At 33.5% G+C, this 22,520-nt stretch overlaps 5 protein-coding genes across 5 annotated transcripts; 3 read left to right on the top strand and 2 right to left on the bottom strand.

Annotated features, from left to right (window-relative positions):
- Nucleotides 1-2,666: 2,666 nt before the first annotated feature.
- On the bottom strand, nt 2,667-3,134 carry LOC111901351 (DELLA protein GAI1-like). Its single transcript, XM_023897208.1, has one exon. It carries the CDS (start codon nt 3,132-3,134, stop codon nt 2,667-2,669), a length of 468 nt encoding a protein of 155 aa, XP_023752976.1.
- A 4,409-nt stretch (nt 3,135-7,543) lies between these two features.
- LOC111901352 (uncharacterized) lies at nt 7,544-8,173 on the top strand. Its single transcript, XM_023897210.1, has one exon. The coding sequence runs from the start codon at nt 7,544-7,546 to the stop codon at nt 8,171-8,173; it is 630 nt and encodes a 209-aa protein (XP_023752978.1).
- Nucleotides 8,174-9,359: 1,186 nt separating this feature from the next.
- LOC111901289 (uncharacterized) lies at nt 9,360-12,096 on the top strand. Its single transcript, XM_023897142.3, has 4 exons — nt 9,360-9,813; nt 9,910-10,172; nt 11,175-11,351; nt 11,811-12,096. Exons 1-3 carry the CDS (start codon nt 9,504-9,506, stop codon nt 11,256-11,258), a joined length of 657 nt encoding a protein of 218 aa, XP_023752910.1. The 5' UTR covers nt 9,360-9,503; the 3' UTR covers nt 11,259-11,351; nt 11,811-12,096.
- Nucleotides 12,097-14,950: 2,854 nt separating this feature from the next.
- LOC111901290 (uncharacterized) lies at nt 14,951-16,925 on the bottom strand. The gene is made up of 5 exons (XM_023897143.3): nt 16,769-16,925; nt 16,467-16,615; nt 16,303-16,351; nt 15,322-15,464; nt 14,951-15,245 (listed from the first exon to the last, which is right to left on the bottom strand). The coding sequence occupies exons 1-5, from the start codon at nt 16,815-16,817 to the stop codon at nt 15,159-15,161; spliced, it is 477 nt and encodes a 158-aa protein (XP_023752911.1). The 5' UTR covers nt 16,818-16,925; the 3' UTR covers nt 14,951-15,158.
- Nucleotides 16,926-17,550: 625 nt separating this feature from the next.
- LOC111901291 (nuclear pore complex protein NUP88) lies at nt 17,551-22,095 on the top strand. Its single transcript, XM_023897144.3, has 9 exons — nt 17,551-18,045; nt 18,641-18,792; nt 18,933-19,055; nt 19,166-19,310; nt 19,410-19,471; nt 19,553-19,769; nt 19,846-20,736; nt 21,255-21,504; nt 21,597-22,095. Exons 1-9 carry the CDS (start codon nt 17,698-17,700, stop codon nt 21,860-21,862), a joined length of 2,454 nt encoding a protein of 817 aa, XP_023752912.1. The 5' UTR covers nt 17,551-17,697; the 3' UTR covers nt 21,863-22,095.
- The last annotated feature ends 425 nt before the right edge of the window (nt 22,096-22,520 follow it).

Here is a 22,520-nt window from a genome sequence, read left to right as displayed (position 1 = left end):
ATATGTAAACAAGGCTTTCTTTTATAAATCTAAACAATAACTACTCTATTGTCTCCACACCATCAAAGTTAATATATTATGTATTTTTTTATTCAACAATGATTACTGACTTACAGTTACCTACACATCAATAACTAAATTAAAAAGATCTAATCTCATGTTTCATAAAAAGTAGAAAACGATAAAATCATAGCAGTTGCAGAATCGAACATATTACATTCCACTTTCATTTGTAATTAACGATTCAAAAAAATGATTATAGAAAAAAAAAAATATCAACTATATTTTACTCCAACGGAAAATTGGATAACATATCAATTATGGAAGACAACATATGATATCATTTATTCATTTGCGATAACCACGACAGTTTAGTCTCTGAGTAATGAATAAACTTATCTACTCACGTTATAAAAAACCTATCAAATTTCAATTTACCTTCACTATCAAATTCTCGGTATTCACTGCTACCATTTGAATGATTTTCTCATTTCTCACATTTTTTACCACAATTAACAAACGTGAATATTGTCTCGATCGTGAAGAATTTCACTCGGCAATTCTGCTTCGGTTGTTATGGCTTCTTGTAAATTCGTTACTGTTGGATAATTGCTTCAATCATACATTTTCAATCGTGAATAATTCTTCAATCGAGATTTCTTTTTTAATATGGATCGTTAAATATAACAGTGATATTTTCCTTGAACGTGATATCTATACTTATGGAAACTAGGTTTTACAATCCCATGATTATAGGAATAAAATAATCACCAAATGTATGTTTATTAATTATTAAAAATCCAAATTACCAATATACCCCTACAAAATGATTGGCTTAAAATTGTTCTCGTATTCTCAACATTTTAGATGTTCTCATTTGATCCTTACTATATATATATATATATATATATATATATATATATATATATACACACACACACACTAGGTGTCAGACCCGTGTATTACACAGGTTTATAATAAAAAGATTTAATGTATAAAATTATAAGCATTAACTATATTTAAAGTAATAATTTTACATAAATACAAAGAATATAATAAATAAAGTAAGTAATTTAATATATAATTTAAGATTTTGAAAGTTGTAGAGGATTTATTATGAAATTTAATAGAATAATCTATTTTACATATATAAATTTTATTAAAATGTGGATTTTAAATTTAGGAAAATAACAAGTGGAAAAAAAAAATAATTTAAAAATCTTAAAAAATGACATGTGTCAAATTTAATAAGAACTTGACATTTGGCAAATTTGATTTTCATTTATTATGTTATATATATATATATATATATATATATATATATATATATATATATATATATATATATATATATATATATATATATATATATATATATATATATATATAAAACAGGGATACATAGAAGAAGGAACTGCATGTGTGAAGAGTACGGGTCGGTTCCACTCTGCCCGCTTTTGCAACTGTTTAAGTTACATCCAAAGCTAAGCATTTGGCAATTGGCATGAAACAAGTGTTTCTTGTTTTTTGTTTTCAATTGGAAAGTAAAATTGTTTTATTCATTTAAAAAACCAATTGAATTCCAAAGAGTTGGTCAACCCTATTGCAACATGTGGATTTAACTTTTAAGAAGATAATATACGGTGATATTATTCTTGTTCTAACTTGGGTAATGTGAGTTTTGACGGGTTCAGTGTATGCATATAGGTAGATTCTTATTTTTGAAGGCATAGCACCGAGTTTCAAAGTGATCATTTTATATTATGGGAGTTGGGGATAATATAATTTGATCAATGGTCCGATTTTGAAATAAATTAAACACGTTCGTTATAGTGTAGAACCTTTTATTATTATTATTATTATTATTATTATTATTATTATTATTATTAGAAAAAACATCATACACGGTCCCTATGGTTTCCCCAATTCTAAAGTTTAATCATCGTGGTTTAAAAACGTCATATATGGTCTTTGTGCTTTTAAAACTTTTGATGTTTGGTCATTTTTGCTAACTCCGTTAGTTTTCCACCGTTAAATGAAGGATATTTTTGTCATTTAACTATCCAGGGACCTTTTATGAGGTTTTCTTTTCTTTTATTTTTTTAAATTAAATTTAATATCCAAGGTCTCTCTCTCTCTCTCTCTCTCTCTCTCTCTCTCTAAAACATGTATACACAAACATAAACATCTATCCACCTTGACCATCTGATCATCATCTTCGTTATTAAAGGGTCATTTCTGATCTCCATCCCCTTATCAATGACCTCGGAAGCATCCACGACCACCATCATCGCGCAAGAAACCATTGATCCCCTTTTCTCTATCATGTGTTTTAGTTTCTCTTAATAGCTAGGTTTTGATGATTTTGAAAAGTGATCTCTAATTCCATATTGTGAAGCTGTGGGGCGTGAACGAATTAAAGTCATTGAAGAATTTCCACAAACAGTTGGTGTGCAGCTTAAGAAGTTTACCATGGAATCGTTGTTTTTACTTCTAATTGAAATCCAAATTGTAGGTGGACTCAATACACAAAAATGTACAATAACGGAAAATGAAAATATATACATAAAAACGAATTTATGATTTCTTGAATCAATCGCTTATACCCATGTGTAAGGAATCAGTCATGGGTTAAAACAAAAAAAAAACAAAGAAACATACTGATCTTATTCCCTTTCAATTGCGTTTTTGAGGATCCTCTGTAGATTGTCAACGAAGACAGAAGATGAGTCCACAACCGACCGAGTTACAGAGGCGGTGTTGTTCACAAACGAATAATCGATAACAGGTGGTTGATTTGTGGGGTTCAACTCATAAATCATTGATTTAAGATCTGAATGGTTATAATGAATAGAAGTGGAAGCAAGCTGGGACAACCCATCATTGTTCCCCAAAACACCCTCCAGATGCTCGATCTTTTGTGCAATATCAGCTATATCACACGACTTAATTTTGTAACCAATCACCACCAACAGCTCATCAACGTTGGAATCTTGATCTTCAACCTTATCCCACAGCTTCGATTTCCCGATCACATCTGAAAAAACAGAAGCAGAGGCAGCAACGGTGGAGGCGAAAGTGGAACTATCGCCATCATAGAAGGTGTAATCTTGTTGTGGGTAATCTCGTTCCATTTTTTCATCTTCTTGGAAGAATTTGAGCATTTGTTGGGCGATGGTAGTGCTAATGATTATATAGGGAAAACGAGGGTGAAGAAAAGAGAAGTGGGCTGAGGTTTCTGTGCTCATGTCTCGAAGAGAGAGAGAGAGAGAGAGAGAGAGAGAGAGAGAGACCTTTTATATATTTAATTATGTTTAATTTTTTTCTTTTTTTTTAATACGAAAAAACATCATAAATGGTCCCTGTGGTGTTGAAAGGACTAAAATACCCTTCAGTTTACGGACAAACTTAACGGAGTTAGCAAAAAGGACCAAATATCAAAAGTTTTGAAAACACAGGGACCATCTATGAGGTTTTTAAACCACGGGGACTAAACTTCAGATTTTGGGTAACCACAAGGACCATTTATGATGTTTTTTCTTATTATTATTCGAAAAGGTGGATTTATATAAGAAATAAACAGAGCACTGCTAAAGAGGTCAAGGCAGGGCAAAAAACAACAAAAACAAAAAAATTACAAAATGTTAAAGGGGAAACAACACCAATCAACCCACTTACAAAAACCAAAATTGCCCCTAAATTTGATCCAACCAAACACCATAGTTATGATGAAATCTGCTTTTCTTGTGGGAGAAGTCTTGACCTAATTGAACATTTTTTCATTTCCAGCCTTACATAAACTCAAAAAACAACAATATATAATGGTGACGAAGATCTTTCGTTCCTTTGGACAATTACCCCATTTGGTCGCAAAACTGATGACTTCGATTATGGTGGTGAAGTTTTGAATGGGGATACGACACCAGTTGAAAATCCAGCTCAAAACCTCACGAGAGAAAGAACAACCCACAAGGATATGATTAGTAGTATCTGTATGTATCTATCTGTGTCACACAATTGGTAGATGGTAGAGGGGAGATTTTCTCATCTACATGAGAGGGCTAGGGAGGAAGGAATACGGTTCAAACAAGCCCTGCAAATAAAACCAACTACCTTAATTGGGGCCATATTAGTCCATACCGCCAGATTGATGACTACAGAGGTTAGTTTAGAGTCGATAATGTGTCTAAGATCATGAACATAAAATTTGCCTTCAACGACAAGATTAGAAATTCACTTGTCATCATCAACATTGGGGACAAAATTACTAATGAGCCCCTGAGGCATATTAAGTTTGTTAGCTTCAGTAGTGTTGTTGGAGAGTTTTTCCAGGATCACGTGATACCCGTGTGGGATATACACTATGATATAAAGCTCGACTTCTTTTTATCAAGGTTAGAGATATTAGGGAATCTATTGGCAAAAACCTTGTTACCATGCCAATTATATAGCCAAAAGAGTGTTTGATCACCAGAGCCAACGTTACAAGAGAAAATATCAGATAGTTCAATATCAAGCTCCACAAGAACATCTATCATCTTAAGAATATGGCTCCAAACACCCGGGAAGGCTTTTTTTGCCAGATTTGTTGTTGGTTTTCTCGAAATATTATGTATACTAGTGATAACGCGGGTCCAAAGAGAGTTGCATTTAGTTTTGAGGTGCCACAACCACTTGCAAAGGAGAGCAATGTTGCTACTTTTCAGGGACCCAACCCCTAATCCATCATCATTGTTACTAATGAGAATAACACTCCAAGCGACTCAATGAATCTTATGTTTTTCCTCACTCCTACCCTATAGAAACCGCCTACGAATTTTTTTAATGTACTCGATAAAGAGAAAGGAGCTTTGAATATGGAGAAATAAAAGAGGGGGAGGCTTTTCAAAGATTTAACCAAGGTAAGCCTACCCCTAAAAGAAAGGGTCTTGGCCTTCCAAACCGAAAGTCTATTTTGTACCTAATTAATTACCGTCTTCCAGTTATGCTTGAGACACATGTTAGATCCAACTGGAACGTGTAGATATGTGAAAGGGAGGGAGGTTGGCTCACATCCAAGAATATTTGTGCAAGAGCCGGTATCGTTGCTTGAAACACTAATATTGCATACATTTGACTTGGAGAAATTAACTTTTAGACATAAGGTAGCATGGAAACATCTGAGAATACCAACTAGGTTTTCAAAATTCGAGTTACTTCAATCACCTACAAAAAGAGCATCATTAGCATAAAAAAAAAGTGTGAAATTGAAGGACTCGAGTTGGGTATTTGAATCCCTTGGAACAACGAGCTCTGTCAAGTGGAGCGCATGGCGACATTCAAACCCTCCATGACTATGATAAAGAGGAAATGGGACAGTGGGTCTCCTTTCCACACTCCTTTGGTGATTTTGAATTCGTTGTCCAGGGAGCCGTTGATGAGAATATAAGCACGAAAAGAGGCGAGACATCCTCTAATCCAAAAACGCCAACGGTCATTGAACCCTATTTGAGCCATAACAGACTCCAGATAGTTCCAATTTAAGGAATTGAAAGCCTTTTCAAAATTGACTTTAAAAAGGAAGGCATTTTTCTTAGCTCATTTAGCCCAAGCGCAGATCTCATTGATGATCATTGGACCATCCATGATATTTCGCCCCTTTATGAAACGAATTTGTACCTCATCAATGATGGAATCGATGAACTTTTTCACACGAGAAGCCAAATCCTTTGCAAGAATTTTGTACATACAACCAAAAAAGCTAATTGGCATGCAGTCATTTAGAGTCAGAGGATCTTTGCATTTGGGAACAAGAGTGATTAAAGAACAGAAACACCCTCTAACAAGATGCCCACTAACTTCAAATTATCTATAAACTTCGTGATATCTTCTTGCATCAAACTCCAATATCGCTTTATGAATTCAAAGGTGAACCTGTCCGGGCCCGGGGCCTTATCATTATCGCAATTTCAAATTGTGTCCTTAATTTCTTCCACCTCAAAGTTAATTTCCAAGAAAATATGGTCTTCCTCGCAAAGTATTTTAAAGTTGGAATTAATGAGAAGGGGTGGACAATATGATTTTCATGAAATTTGTCACTAAAAAGCGCAAGGTCTCCGCTTTTATAGGTTATGCCTCGGTGAACCAACTCCTGTTCACCATAATCCCAAGAATATTATCCTTCCTATTTTTGAGTTTAAGGGAGTAGTGAAAGAATCTAGAGTCATGGGCAAAGCAACAGAAGAAAAAAAATATTCCTATTCAAGGTTGATTTCAAAAAAGCTTTTAACTCAATCAATTGGGGGTATTTGGACTCGGTCATGGATCAAATTAAATTTGGTTGCAAATGGAGGAAGTGGATATCAGGTTGCTTATCCTCATCAAAAGCATCTGTTTTGGTGAATGGTGCACCTACTGATGAATTTGCAATATCTAGAGGGGTTCGACAAGGTGATCCGCTTTCACCATTCCTCTTCATCTTGGCCATGGAAGGACTAAATATTGCCATCAAGAGTGCTTGTGAAAAATCTCTAATCCATGGGGTCAAACTACCAAGAGATGGTCCTTCCATCTCACACCTCTTCTACGTTGATGATGCGATTTTCGCTGGGAAATGGGACCGAGAGAGCATCAAAAACTTATCTCGCATCTTGAAATGTTTCCACATTTCTTCTGGGCTAAAAGTCAATTTCTTCAAATCACGCTTATTTAGTGTGGGAGTAGTGAATGCAATTTTGTCTGAGACTGCTTTGGTGCTTGGGTGTTTACACAGATCATTTCCATTCACTTACCTGGGGGTTCCGTTGGGTGCTAATATGGCACTGAAGAAGTACCGGAAGCCTATTCTTGATAAAATATCTTCCAAATTATCATATTGGAAAGATATCTTTTTGATGTTTGAGGGTCGCCTCACTCTTATTAAATATGTGCTTGACAGCCTTCCTACGTTCTACATGTCCCCTTTTAGAGCCCCACAGGGCATCATAGACCAACTTGACAAGATCAGGCGGAGATTCTTAGGGTGGGGGGGGGGGGTGATGAGCTTAAAAAGAAAATACATTGGGTTGATTGGTCAAAAATTATCGCGCCAAAATTAGTTGGGGGTCTTGGTGTTGGCTCCTTACTCGCTCAAAATATTGCACTACTACTCAAATGGTGGTAGAGGCTCATGAACGAAAATGGTAGTCTTTGGAAAGAAGTCATCATGAGCATTCATAATTTACACAATAAACCGGCTTCATACATTGCGAGGAAATCATCAAATGGAGTGTGGTGCAATATTTCCAAAGCGGTCAAATCCATTAAAAAGCTCCATATCGACTGCAATGACATTTTTACCCTTAACTTTGGTTTGGATGTCAAAATTCTATTCTGAAAAGACTCATGGTGCAGCTATACTTCGTTTCATCTTAAATTTCCTCACCTATACTCGCTAGAAACAGTAAAAAACTGTCAATTGGGGGACAAACTTTCTAGCATTGGTTTTTCATGGATGTGGAGATTCGAACCATCAGGTCCTAATGAATTAAATGAACTATTGCAACTATATAACGATATTGGGAATATGAATACGGGGCAAAATTCCAAATTCGGTTTCAGATTCACTCTTAATACCAGTGGTGAATATACTGTGAAAGTTATGAGAAAGCTATTGGAGTCTAAATTGATTCCATACAATAGGAAGTCAACCTGGTGGTCAAAAATAACTCTTCTAAAGGTGCGTTGTTTCATATGGAAGGCGGTATTAGGCAGAATTCCAGTTGCAGAAAACTTGGCAATAAGGGGAATTAATACTCCATGCTCACTGTGTCCCATGTGCATTAAAATGACTGAATCGGTTGACCATCTTATTATTACATGTGAGCATTCTAGATCGGTGCAACTTTGGATATTCAAATGGTGTGGTATTAGTGACAAATTGTTCTTAAATATTAGAGAACTCATTGATTTTGCGGTGTCTTGTGGTAACTGCGCTAAAAAGAAAGAGATTTTAATCATGGTGTTTTACTGTACTGTTTGGAATGTTTGGTTATCTAGAAACGAGAAGATCTTCAAACGAATTAGTGTGAATACAATAAGAATCGCTAACAACATAATCTCGCTTTCCTACATATGGTGCAAGCATAGAGGTGGCGCAAGCTGTGGAAACTGGGCAGAATGGAATGTATCGCCTTTCACGCATTTGTTATCTTAATTCGTGTATTCTAATGTTTGGTTCCTATTCCTTTTTATTCCTTTTTTTGTTACATTGATCTCATTGTAGCTTCTTGCTATGAGAGTGCCCCTATCACATTTAATGATATTTGTCTTTTCTAAAAAAAATTAAACATGTTCTATTTATATGATGGTTTTAGACTAATCCAGTAAATTAAAATGACCTAAAAGACATACTTGAATTTGTTTTCTAATTAAATAATTAAATTATACAAATCATTGATGAACTCCAATCCTTGGTTCAGCTCCAGAGAGTGTTTCAATTCATGGATGACTTGGAGGTTAGATGATGGTAATCATTTAAATTTTTTAATTAAAATATTAGCCTAAAATTTATTCCAAATAATCATTTTAAATATAATTAAATTAAAAAATAAATACAGTTAAATATTAAAATTTTATTGGGCAAATGTAATTTACCCATGAAATAATTCTACAAGATTTAAACTTCCACCTCAAAAAAAAAAAAATAATAATAATAATAACAACACCTGATATTGTTATTAGACTATACAATATAAATCATTTGGTATTAATTATTAGCTAACACATGATTTTTGTAAACAACTTTTATATTTATATAATAGACATCTTATAAAAAAACAATTGAACTAATATAAATAAGCCAATCATAACGCCGAGTGCCGATGTCAGTTTCAAAATTGGCCTTAACCAAAAACCAACCATAATTAAACATTTCAACAGAATATAAAGTTTAAATCTAAGATTTTTAGATTGAAACAAGCTAAATATTAACTATATCTATATATTTAAAATGTGTATGTATAAATAAAGATAAGTACTTAAAAATGATTAAAAGTAAAATTAGCAATTGAATATGTAACGATATTGATTATTGTCATTGATAATCGATGGTAGAAAAATAATAATAATCAAAAGTTAAAAACAACAAGAGAAAACATAGCTTCTAGATAACTGATAACCAAGAAATCCAGTTACATGTGGTTTAAGAAGTTGATTTGTTCAGGTAATTGCCGTTAAATTTTACACATGAGTACATGGCCCCACCTCACCTCACCCCACCACCCACACACATTCCATACGGTTTACTATTAAACAATTCTAGAATGTCTAGAGAGAGAAAGCGTTGATGAGAGAGAAAGTGTTTTCCCTATTTGACCCTCCTTTGCCCCCATTGATTTTCCCATAAGTCTGCTTTCGCTTTTGCTCCTTCTCTAGTCAAATCCACCTTCCTCCCTCCCCATTTTCCTCCCCCCTTCCCTTAAGTTAACCTCCATTTTTATAACTCCAAATCAACACGCACTTCCGGTACGCCACAACACACAATCATGGGGTTTTTGAAAGACGAAAGAAGTAAGAAAGCTTTGAGAGGATTCAAAACAGTCTTCTTTTTGGTAACCATGATTATATCGTTTCTGTTCTTCTCTGCTCCGATACTGTTCGCCGTCGCCGATGCTTTACTTCCAACAGCTCTGTTATCGGCTTCTCTTTCAGCGCCGTCGGATTCTCCGTTCCCTGATCCCTCACCAGCCTTCTCCTTGCTCCAAACCCTATCGTCCCATTTGAGTAACTACGATTTTCGATACTCTTTGATCGATATCCCTCTAATTTCCATAATCAGATCCGCAATCATTCTCTGTAAGTAATCAATTTAACATCTCTCTATAAAATTAAAGATTTCTTAATTTGTGTTCTTAACACTTAGCTGATCGGGGGGTTTTGTGAATTTGGTAGGTGTGTATGGACTATGCGATGGTCCGGGGCTATCAAGGGGTCCATACTTGGGAATCACGACTGTTTGTTCGGTGGTTTCTTTGTTGTTTGTATCGGTAAAAGCGTCGTATGTGTTCGGCGGCAGAAGTAGCGGTTTCTCCGCAGCGGAGGTGGCTTTATTTATTTGTTCGCTTTCGTTGGCCATTGGCCACATCGTGGTGGCTTACCGGACTAGTTGCAGAGAACGACGCAAGCTTCTTGTCTACAAAATCGACGTCGAAGCTGTAAGTCTGGTTTCCTCCATTAATCAAGATTCTTCACAATCACAGCTGTATATAATCAAAGTTAAATATAAAAAAAATCAATACTAAATCTACAAAATAAGTAAAAGATTGATACCCATTAAACATATCGAAAAACCCACCTCGAGTCCACTTTTGTTCTAATATATCTCTAAATATTACATCATGCCTCAGGAAGTTGTACCCTATGCATAACTACTTGTACAGTATGCAGTACAGCTTGTAAGTGGGTCCCAGTTACATAAAGACGTGAAACGTTTTTCTTGTTTTGCCGTTGTCGATTGTTGACTATTCAAGTTGGTAGAGAGGAATTTAGATTTTTGAGATATATAGATCATATCTAACTAATATTTCATGCCTTTTTATTAAAATATATAGTAGTAATTAAGAAAAAGCAGTCGAATTTATTGAAAGTAATTTCATAGGACTTTTGGCAAAGTTAGGGACATCTTGTTAATGTACAACTCAACAATGCGGGGACCCTCCATAACATGCCAACTGCAAGAGAGGAGAATGTCCAGATTGTAGGGTTATTAATAAGTTGATTTTGACCCTTCAAGAAATTGACTTTATTACGCGTTTTGATTTTCTTATACCTCATAAAATATCTATTAACTTTAAAAATTTCCTCGACATCGAAACCTAAGACAGAGCACTTCAATATATAATCTCTATATAGTTATATTAATATTTAGTTGCATAAACTGATTTAAAAAAAAATAGTAACGAATTGAAACATAAGTAGATGAATGGGTAAATTAGTGATTAGCTAGCCCTGATATTTATGGAATAAGATGCGTAAAATTATACTACACCGAAAGTGTGTTTTATTAGGAATCCACAACATTCCCTTTTGGCATAAGGAACTTTATTAAACTCCTTAGAAGATAAAGATACCCTTTAGGTATAACTTTAGCAATATCATCCAAGATTTGATAAAATTTAACAGGATTAGTTTTTTTTTTTTTTTATTATTTTAATCAGGTGTCGACATTCAAGAATGGGTTTCCAAGGTACACAAAAAAGATTCTTCAAGATGAAAGGGTCAAAGTGAAACTGCAAAACTAAAAGTTGACGCATAAACTGTTCTCATCTCATTTCATCTCATCTCAACACCAATCTTTTCAATGGCCAGCCCAGATTCACATTTACAAGTTTCAGGTAACAGAATCTTTCCCACATGCATCACTGACTTGTACTGTACATGTGGTTTGTGGTTTGAGTTGTCCCATTTAGTGGGCCATTGGTTTTTATGTATTATTATAATTTATAATTTATATATATAAATAAAATAAAATGGGCATGCCAAGTTGCCAACACCTTTCCCTAGGGAGCAGATTGCTTGATATCTGAAAAAAGATTACTTTTTTTTTTCCTTGAAAATGTGTCATGTTGTTGAGCCAAATTCAGGCATGACTCATGACCATGTGCCACACCCCTTAACATTTGGCAGCTTACTCACTTTTGTCCAAGATTTCAGTTAGGTTTAGCTTTCAAGGGAATCTAGGATCCTCTGTTTTTAATATTATTATTTTATTTTATAAATATTTTAATGTATTGTATTGGTAGGTTAGGTTACATAAAATAGAAGTTGAATGTAGTTATATGTTGTTTTTGCAGGTTTTCCGAAGGAGAACAGTGATTTGATGGCCAGATATGAAGAGATATATAGATGATGATCCTCTCTATTATTATATACACGATTAAGATTAAGTTTGGGTACATATATTGTAAACTACGGGTTTTATTGTGTTTTTTTTTTTCTTTTATCTTATAGAAATGGAGGTACAAGTATCGGGTTTGATCTGTCTTCCATGAAAAAAAACATGTATAGATTTTTTTCGTGTTTATTATTAGATGATGAAATATTTACACACAATTTTGTCAAACAAATGCATTTCCGTAATCTTTGGTTGGTCTAATAATAATATAGTCCCGAGTAAAGCCGCCATTATAATTCAAAATTCAACAACGATCAACAAATAATAAAACATAATATAATATAATGCGACCATGTTGATGTCAAGATTCTTCGGCTATGTGAACAGCAAAAAAGAAAGTAGATATTTTTGGTATATTTTGTAAAGAAATTGGTTTTTATTGCAAAATAATTAATATATACCCACTGAAAAAGAGATTCTAATTTCTAAAAGAAGGTAGAATGATAGTAGGTAGGGCAAAGTGGCGAGTTGGTTGATCAATGTGTCAAATTCGGCTGCTCGCCTGGTCCGACATGTTGTGCAAGTGTAACAATCAGAACAAGCGGTCAAAACATGCAAGGGGTGTCCTTGTACGTTAGCTTTGGAGAGATTTTTGAAACTTTTAATTTTTAGTTTTTAAGAAAAAAAAAATAACTCGAAATAAAAGAAACTTTTTTTTTTTTTTTTTATATATATATATATATATATATATATATATATATATATATATATTCATCAACAAATTCTCAATTCAAAAAGACAAGTAGCTTTTGAGACCTGTTAGCTCTTAATTTGTATTTAATTTTGCATCTTTAAAAGTTAATATTTATTGTTTCTGTACAGTTGTGCACAAATAAAAGCCAACTAGTTTTACCAAAAAACTCCCGTAGATCAAATTGGTTTGGCCTAATAACATTTTTCTTGTCAATTTGAATATTGATAGCAGTTAAAGGTTAAAATAACTACGATATTTTTTATGTATTCATTTAGTCATTTAAATATTTAACAATGTTACTAATTTTCAAAATTATATCAATTTTCTTGTGACATGCTCAGGTTAACCATTCTTTATTTTATTTTGAAATTTGCCCCACATTTTATTTTTTATTACAAATTTGGTCACAACTTTAAAGCTATTACAACTCTGTTTTTACCTGTATTATTTTATTATATATTTTTTACAATTTTGTTTGACAATTATTTTTTATAGGTTTTTTCATAACTTCGTTTTCATGTTTCTGCGTTGTTGTCTTGCTTTACTTTTTTTATACTATTTAAAAAGTTTTTTTTTACAACTTTCTTTTGCTACAAACTTTCACATGGTTTTTACTTACACTATTTCATTTTTTTGAAACGAAAAATCTAATCCATTTTTAATTTTGCTTATATCCCAAATGAAACTTGAACCTCCGACCTCACAAAAAAACATCTGATATCATTTGCTAGAAATCCATCAATTTTTTTTACTTAGTTTTTTTTTTACAACTTCGCTTGCTATAGTTATTGCCATTTACTTTTTATTTTTATTTATTTATTTATTTTTACTGTTAGCCTATTCATAATAATATATCTTGTAATCTGAAATAAAATTTAAATCCAAGTGGTAAAGAAATGAAACTGTAAAAAATGAGGTTGTCAAAAAAAATGAAGATATAAAAAATGATTAAAAAAAATGAAAAATAAAGTTTTAGGAAAATAAATTTTGTAAAAAATGAAGTAAAAAACATGCAAACTTGACGTAAAACCGAATTAAAAAAGAAATGTAAAAACAAAATAAAAACATGTTAAAACAAAGTAAAATACGTATCAAAACGAAGAATTAAAACTTGGGGATAATATGTAAAAAAATTGTAAAAATTTGTAAAAAGAATTGAGACTACATTGGTAATAAGAATTAAAACTTGGGGATAATATGTAATAAAAATGTAAGGTAACATGTCTAATTGATAAGAGTTTTAAAAATCAAATGGTCTTACGTCTAAAAAAGTTAAATCACTAAACTGGTTCATAAATAATAATTAAAGAACCAATTCCAACTTTTAACCATATAAATAATGAATGTGTTAAATATAATTAAAGAACTACTGAAATTATATAATATGTAACTAAAGCTCTTTGAATCCGTAATCGTTAGTTTTAAAAAATCTTTAATTTTTGATTTGACTTTACTTTAACAAATTATTTTTATTATTGATAGAATAACTAAAAACTCTTAATTGTATTTTCAAAAAAACATGTTGAGATTTTCCAAATAGTTTTGAATAAAAAAAGAAACATCATTAAACCTATAGAATCATAAACACCAAATTCAAAATACCGGCCAAATGCCACCACGATAATATATCCCACCACATAACTCGATACAACTGACTACAACCAAACACATACCAACTATATATCAACAAGTCTATTCTTTAAACGGTATTCATTTTATCTAATATTCTATATTCATTTTATTAAGTAATCCATTTAGCATACGACAAATAAATCTTTAGCTGGATGGATATTCTTAAAAACAACTCCAATAATCTCTTACATCACAAGACACAAACACAAACACAAAAGCAACACCAATATCATCCTCAAAAGCATCGGATTTGCTTACCTGTTTATATATATATTATACTTGCAATCCAACAACAAAGCATTATATTATATATATATATATATATATATATATATATATATATATATATATATATATATATATATATATATATATATATATGTATAATTAAAAAAATGGTCCACAAAGTTGTGCCAGAAGCTTGCAGATTTTTTTACATATATGTTACAGGCTATGATATTGATAAAAGGGAATAATGGTCCTATTATGTAAAAGAAACAACTTTATGAGGTAAGATCTATCTGGAATTGAACATAAAGTTTTTTCCAGTGAGACATACTTATCCAACTACCATAATTAGGTTTTCAATAATAAAACAAAGGAAACCACATCAGCAGCATATATAAATATAAATATTAAAAAGATTTAAGTGGGTGTGTTTGGGTTTTGGAAGGACATGTAACATGATTAGGAACCAGAGTGGCATTGGCATACATACATAACCAACTAATTATATTGAGGTGGTCCTCTTGAAACTTTCCTAAATAGATAATCACCATAGACACATACATGCATGCATGCATGCCCATTTTAGGGTAGAATTAAGTTCAATTTGTAGACATACTTGTACAAACACATGATTATTTAGGTAAAGTATTTAATAATGTACAATCATGTTCAGTGAAAGAAATTGGAGGATTTCTAATCGGATCTGATGCCACCCATGAATGTTCTTGGATCAGGACAGTTCCCGGAGAATTGAGCCTGAGAAAAGTCAAATCCTGGGTTCTGTGGAAGGTGTAACAGTTAAGTTAGTTAGTTAGTTAAAGATTTCTCATAAAGTTTTTAGAAATTAACTGTTTACCTCTTCTTGAAACCTCTGAAGCATGAGACGTTTCTGTTCAAGATCAGCTGCATAAGGGTCAAGCTGACCTTGACCTTCTATTGGAGATGACCATGTTTGACCTTTATCCCTTTTTTGCAAAGTGATGTGCAGTATATCATCCTCTGTCATATACCAAAACATTACAACCATCATCATTGTTTTACACTTAGATCAATTTTATGGTTTAATTATGTATAATGTTAGCCCTCATATATGTTTTTAGATAGTCTTGTGTATTTGGCCCATCACAAAATACAATTGGGCCTTGTACTACAAGGCCCAATTGTATTTTGTGATGTAGGTATCTTTTATAAAGCAATGAATGGGAAAGGGATCTCTCATATGGAAAATACTATCTGAATCAATTACAACTCAAAAATGTTCTATCTTGATCAAGAGAACATCATCACCCAAAACTTGCTTCCCTGTAAAGAGTAATTGGTGCTGCTACTAGGATTTTAGAGCCTAGAAATAAGTCTGAATTTGCTATCACATATGCTCATAGTTCCTAAACATCTGTCTTTGATTCTATCAATCCTTTTCAAAATGGTAACTCAAGATTGGATCAAGAACAAGAAATTTCCACCAAATTTGCATCTTCAAACCAAATATTGAACTGTTTTCTATCAGAACAGATGCAGTTAGTGATACTAAAGACTTTGTTGCAGTTAATAGGAGATTTAGTGGTCTAACACGGTCAAGGATACCAGGTAAACTTGAGGATACCATGAGGAATAATTACTTATCTTGAAAGCAGAAAAGACATTCAAAACATATCAGAAAGCATGGGGAAGGTTATGGTGCAATGAGTTCTTCAAATAACACCCAAGAATGGTAACAAGTGCTTAGTTTCAGTCACAATGAATGGGAAAGGGATCTCTCATGGAAAGTACTCTTTGTATCCCAATGAACCATTTACTGTACTAAGTAGTAAGTACTAATTCAAATATGAATGCTTACCTATGGTCCAAAATGAAGAATCTGTCTTTACAGGCAAAGTCAAATCATGCTGCACAACCCACACAAGAATTGAACCCAATAAGCAATACAATCCCTCAAAAAAAAAAATACTTAAACCAATGTAAATAGCAATTTCAAATCAAACGGGTAAATGGGCTACTGACATTCAGATATGGAGGATTGCCTTTGATTCCAACTTCAACATGTTTGGACTGAATCTTGCAGTGAAACAGCTTAGTAGGGACTCCTTTAGGCAAAGTGATGTACATATTAACCTCATCTAGAGTTTGATCCCATTCGAAAACCTTCTGACCTAATAAACAACTCATTTCAAATATTAGACCTAATTAGTGTTTCTGTTTCACGAAACCCTAACAAATGCTACTGATTTTCCACGAATGGATCAAATGCAAGGGGTTAAAATTTTCCACGAATGGATCAAATGCATGGACATAAAGTGACATACTTCCATGGAAAAAGCTGTGGCGTTTCTCTGGTGCCAATTTCTCCGCCATTCCCCGGTGGTTCTCCTTTTGATTGTCGTTTACCGGCGTCGTTTTTCTTGCAGAAAACTTTTGGGGGTTTCCGGAGACGTCTAGATGCGTACTCTTTACCCGGTCCGCTGCTGACTAGTTCGGGTACAAAATCTCAACTTCTTCAAAATTTACACTTTGCCCCCTCATTTTTCCCAGTTGTTCATATTTAAAAAAAAACGAAGTTAGTTTATAAAATCGTGTTAAGTAACAATAATCATAAACATTAAACTTGATTTATCATATTTCAAATTGATTTTGATAAGGATGAAGTTTCAAACGACATAAATCTATTAATAACTCTCATACATTAATAGGATACACAATCACTTTAGTGCTTAAAATTCTAAGTTTTGTTCCCAACATAACTATACCAAATAATTCATGTTTGAACATACAAAGCAGAAAGAAAATTACAAAATATCGCTTAAGAACCACTCAATGATCAAATTTGACTTATATAAATATCTTAAAAACGTCTCCCTTTTGATTTCTATGAACATGTTTGTACTAAAAAAATCTATTTTATAAGAAAACATTTATATACGTGTGAAAGCCAAGTGATAGCATCCTAGCAACAATTTTAGTTTTTGAACTATGGTGAAGAGATTCTTTCAATCAAATATCAGAGGGGGTGGTTGAGGAACTAATAAAATAGTTTGAGGGGTTCCTAGTAATTTAGCGAAAATGATATCCTCATACGTCGTCGTTCGAACTAAGAACCTCTTATGCCCGCTGCACACAATTTAAGCATTCCAAAAAAGGAGGGATTCACCGGCCGGCGATTTGAACTTAACCAGGTGTTTGTGTAAAAGCGAGAGAGACAGAGGGCAAAAGAGACTCCGGCGAGTCGTACAAAGAAATGAGGTTTAATTTCGATATACCAGAACCTAGCAGCAAAGGAGCCCTAACACCACCGTCACAATCGCGGTCGCTAACACCACCGTCACAGTCACAGTCACGGTCACCGTCATCGGCTACTCCGGCAAACGAAGAGGTGGAATGGGTTCCTCTTCAGAACCACCCCATTTTCTCCAACGCCACAGCCACTCATTCATCGAATGATATCCCGAAGAAACGGAATCTCATGGCTTGGGACGGAGCTTCTCGGCTCTACTACTGGGACATAAATACGCAATCCTTACATCGAATTTCTCTTCGATTCGGTGAACCAGAACCCACTTCCGTCCTCGCCGCTTCCCCTACCAAGGTCTTTCTACCCCTTAACAAAACACACTCGCAAATTTCAGGTTTTACTGTTTTGACGATTCTGTATCATATTTTACTCTTCTCTTTCATAGGAACTACTTTACTTTAACTGTTATCATATTTTAGTATTCAAATCATGGGATTCCTGAGTTTTTTTTAGCTTAACATGTTTTCGAATGCAAATGTACCGGATATGTGAAAAAAATGTTAAAAAGATGGAATCAGATTCTTGTACGTTTTGCCGTTTTAACTCCGGTTACCCACTCTCTTTAGCATGAAAATTCTTTAGGTTTACATTTAATATTTAAAGGCATTCATTACTAGGAGAAAGCTGTGATAGATGACTATTTGATACATTCTAGTAGTATGTAATATAACCTATGAAAAATGGAAGTCAAATGTAACAATGTATTTAACAGAGTGGCAAGTATAGAATTGGTTTAAAGATAATTATTTCATACAACAAAGAAGGATGTATTTAAGCAGACAAAAGACGAAGATGAAATTTGAGGAAAATGAAACAATAGAGAACTTTTATTGGTACAGCTTTACTGTGTTTTGCTTTCATTCTTGTCCTGAAGTTTTATACATTATAGGTGATGCGAGCAGATGTTGCGCTCAATTTCATGGTGGACAGAATTACCATCAATAGACATGGATCAGCTTTACTCTTAGAGGGATCAGATGGCATACGAGTTATGTACCTTTATGGAAGTTCTTCATCAAAAGATAGTGCTGTTATTTGCAGGTAGTAAAATCTATCTGTAAGCTATTTGTCTTAATGTTTTGACTTAGTTTGTAAAATGTTATAACTTAATGGGAAAAACAGCCATATGTAATGTAGCTTACTACATGATTAAATCATGTTTTTGTTCTACTGATCCGCAGGACAGTCTCTGTTGGATCAGATGTCTATTTCAACACAAATAATGCCATAAGGACTTTAAAAGTTTCATGGCACCCTTATAGCGACACTCACCTTGGGATCCTATCTTCTGATTCAGTTTTCAGGTTCAAGATTCTTTTCAAGAATATCTTTAGTTGAATTGCATAGAACTTCAATTTCTTGGACCATTTTTGTGTTTTCTATTTAACTGTAATCATCATTGTACATTCTGTAGGCTTTATGATTTGTCTGTGGCTCTTGAACAACCAGAACAAGAATATTATTTACAGCCAGTTGAACGTGGTAGATCAAGGAATGCTTCATCAATATGCCCTGTTGACTTTTCTTTTGGTGGTGATCATTTGTGGGACCGATTTAGTGTGCGTAAACTGTTTCATTATTCTTAAATCTTATCTGTTTTGTTTACATTTTTTTACTAACATACGGATGCATATGGTCATAAATGTTTAATGTTACAGGTCTTTATTTTATTTAGTGATGGTTCAGTTTACATCTTATGTCCAGTTGTTCCTTTCGGGAGGTTAGTTGCAATAATATCTTGCTTTTTAAGGTTTTTCTTATATTGGAAATCGACTGGCTTATGTTATTTATGTTATTACAGTGTGTACAAATGGGAATCTGTATTGGAGATATATAATGATGCTCAAACATTTGGACTCAAAGCCAGTAGCTCTAAAGCTGTTAGTAATGCCAACCTGGCAATTTCTTGGTTAGAAGCTACATTTCCTGATTTGGCTGAACAAGCAGCTGAAGGAGGGAATCAACCTGCACTAAAATCCCATCCTTACGCCTTATTTGATGCATCTGTTTCCTTACAGGTATTCCTCTTAACAGCTGTACATTCACGGTTTCACCATTATATCAATCTAGCCACTGAACAATCTGAAAATACAGGGGCCTCTTCATAAAGTTTACCATGGTAAGGAAGAGGATCTCTCTGAATTGAAGGTTTCAGAGTGTGAGGGGAGAGCAGTTAGTTTTCTTTACAAAGCAGTAAGCAAAGATTCAGTTCTTGTTACAGCTTTTAGTAGTGGACAGTTACAAATAGATGCATTAGCCGATGAAATACAGCCTGTTTGGACACCTGGCAACCAGCCTCGTTTATCTGTTAATTCTCAAGATCGAATAATTGGTGTTGCCATGATATGTGAAACACATTCAAATGAGCTCTCTGTTGATCATGATATTTGGTTAGGACATTCACCACCCTTGTTGAAATTGGGGACTGTGGATTTAGCATTACCTGGAAAACCAGAATCCGGTTCCTTAATTTCTTTGTTTGTTGATCCACTTATACCTGAGAGAATATATTCGGTTCATGATGGAGGTGTGGATTCGATAGTGTTGCATTTTCTTCCTTTTACAAATCAGAAAAATGGGATAGATGATGACATCAGAGCTCCTAGTGTGCAATCGGTTTTGAGCACTTGCCAGGTGGAATCCTCGGTTTCAGCTCTTTGTGGTTTTGTGGCATTGTCTGACTCGTTTGGATGTTCTTGGATTGTGGGACTCACCTCTGGTTTTGAATGTGTTGTGATTGGAATGGAAAGTTGGAATCTTTTGCTTCCTGCTCGTATTGATAAAGAAAAGAAATTTGGAAATGGAAACTTGGAAGAGGCTGGGGATGCTACTATTATAAGTAAAGAATTACTCATGGGTCCAAAGGTTGTTATTGTTCCTCCAACCTCACAGAATCCTGTTGCTGCTGATTCCATTGAAGGGAGATCTACTCTTCATCAGTATTTCAAACTTTTTCATGAGAACTATGTGGAGTATGCACATAAGGTAACTATTTGCAAATTCTTGTATTTCAATAGAAGGTTCGACTTTGATGCAAATAACTTAATCTAGTAACTTAATAGAGAAAGCCCTTATTTTTTTTAATAGAATCTTGATCTTGATGTTGGAATAGTTGTTGTATTGGTTCAAGAACCGGTCTTTCTGTTTAAATTGCTCAAAGTTTGAATCTTTTAGCTCTTTTTAAGACTCTTTTTGGCTTTAGAGTAATAATTTTGATGTGGGTTTTGAAATCTTGATGCCTAATACAGACAGATTGAACGACTTAATAGAGAAAGTCCTTATTCTTTGTATAGAATCTTGATCTTGATGGTGGTATGGCTGTTCTATTGGTTCAAGAACTGGTTTTTCTGTTATGTATTGTTCAAAGCTTTAATCTTTTGGCACTTTAAGTACTCTTTTTTACTTTGGAGCTAAAATTTCAATGTGGGATTTTGAAATCTTGATGCTTTATGCTTGGCGACCATTGATATGAGTAATTTTTTTGTTTGTTTGTGGGTTTTTAGGTTTACTTTGAGCTTAAACACCATGGGCCTCAACTGAAGAAAATCATTGATGACCAACATGCGCGTTTACGCGAGGCACAACAGAAGCTAGCAAAGGTTGAAGAGAAACAAGAAAAGTTGGAGAAGCGAATAGATCATGTAATTCAGACTCATGATCACTTGGAAGAACGGTTGTTAAACCTTAAAAACCTACCAGGGATTCACAAGAAACCATTATCAAAAGCAGAACGAGAGTTCAAGATGGAGCTTGGTAAGTTTTTGTTTTTCTCTTCAAATTAGGTCAATTCATTAGTGTTCTTAAAAAAAACCCTCTCTGACCCTGGTTCTATTGGATTTATGCAGATAGATTTAGAGGGTTGGAATTGGATGCATTGCACACAACCATAGAAGCTATAAATGGTCGGATACAAAGATACTCATCTTCTCCACAAACCAAAAAACCCAACCAAAGAAGGCAAATTGCAGGAAGGAGGAAAGGGAATGCTGAAGATGATGAGATCTCTCACCTCAAGTCCTCCATTGCAAAACTTTCCATTGTCAACAATGAGAACACGAAAAAAGTCAAACTTGTGGATTCGGCTTTGAAAAACCGCGAAAGTAACCTTTGACTTTGAGGAAGATAATGTGTTTGAAATCAAGAATTTTGTTATTAGTAGTTTTGAAATGATTGTGAAACTCTTGGTTGCAAAGCCTCCATCCAAATCTAACCTTTCAACCATCACTATTGTATGGTATGGTTGTAAATGAACCGAATGTTTCGTGAACTAGATCATTTTTGTTTGTTTTATTAACATCTGTATGTTCATTTATTTTCATGAATATCTAGTAAATTGTTTATGTATGTGTGTTTTTGTATGTGATGAAGGTCGTATGTTTGATCCCGGAAGAATGTAATGTAATGGATCGTTACATTACATTGTCATGCTTGGTCGTTTGTTAACTAAATAAAGTTAAATTGGTGAATAAATAAATATTGCTATATTATAAAAAACAATCTTTAATTAAATAAAGATATATTGTCACATAAGTTGTATGTAAGTATACTAGTTTATAACCCGTGAGAATCATAGTTATAAAATTAATTAGACTTTCATATTAAAAAATCAAAATTATTAATTAATTATTTTAAATAAATTATTGCTTAAGAGATTTTATTAGTTATATGAAATTATAATTGTTAATTCAAATAAATACGTGAAGTTATATCACCTTTGAATCTGTATTAATTTTCTTTTATTTTTTAATCAAATGTTATTAATTTAATAT

Source organism: Lactuca sativa, chromosome 2 (assembly GCF_002870075.4).
Source record: "Lactuca sativa cultivar Salinas chromosome 2, Lsat_Salinas_v11, whole genome shotgun sequence".
NCBI lineage: Eukaryota > Viridiplantae > Streptophyta > Magnoliopsida > Asterales > Asteraceae > Lactuca > Lactuca sativa.
The sequence above is the reverse complement of the archived record's forward strand: the minus strand, read 5'-3'. Positions and strand labels throughout refer to the sequence as shown.

Bases quoted from the DNA above. Each gene is read 5' to 3' on its own strand.
- LOC111901351 (XM_023897208.1), bottom strand. From the start codon at position 3,134: ATGGAACGAGATTACCCACAACAAGATTACACCTTCTATGATGGCGAT.
- LOC111901352 (XM_023897210.1), top strand. From the start codon at position 7,544: ATGAATACGGGGCAAAATTCCAAATTCGGTTTCAGATTCACTCTTAAT.
- LOC111901290 (XM_023897143.3), bottom strand. From the start codon at position 16,817: ATGGCGGAGAAATTGGCACCAGAGAAACGCCACAGCTTTTTCCATGGA. The intron at 16,352-16,466 runs GTCAGTAGCCCA...TGGGTTGTGCAG, and splicing joins GCAATCCTCCATATCTGAAT to CATGATTTGACTTTGCCTGT. The intron at 15,465-16,302 runs GTAAGCATTCAT...GGTATATGACAG, and splicing joins TTCTTCATTTTGGACCATAG to AGGATGATATACTGCACATC.
- LOC111901289 (XM_023897142.3), top strand. From the start codon at position 9,504: ATGGGGTTTTTGAAAGACGAAAGAAGTAAGAAAGCTTTGAGAGGATTC. The intron at 9,814-9,909 runs GTAAGTAATCAA...TGAATTTGGTAG, and splicing joins CAGATCCGCAATCATTCTCT to GTGTGTATGGACTATGCGAT. The intron at 10,173-11,174 runs GTAAGTCTGGTT...TATTTTAATCAG, and splicing joins ACAAAATCGACGTCGAAGCT to GTGTCGACATTCAAGAATGG.
- LOC111901291 (XM_023897144.3), top strand. From the start codon at position 17,698: ATGAGGTTTAATTTCGATATACCAGAACCTAGCAGCAAAGGAGCCCTA. The intron at 18,046-18,640 runs GTCTTTCTACCC...TATACATTATAG, and splicing joins TCGCCGCTTCCCCTACCAAG to GTGATGCGAGCAGATGTTGC. The intron at 19,311-19,409 runs GTGCGTAAACTG...TTAATGTTACAG, and splicing joins ATTTGTGGGACCGATTTAGT to GTCTTTATTTTATTTAGTGA.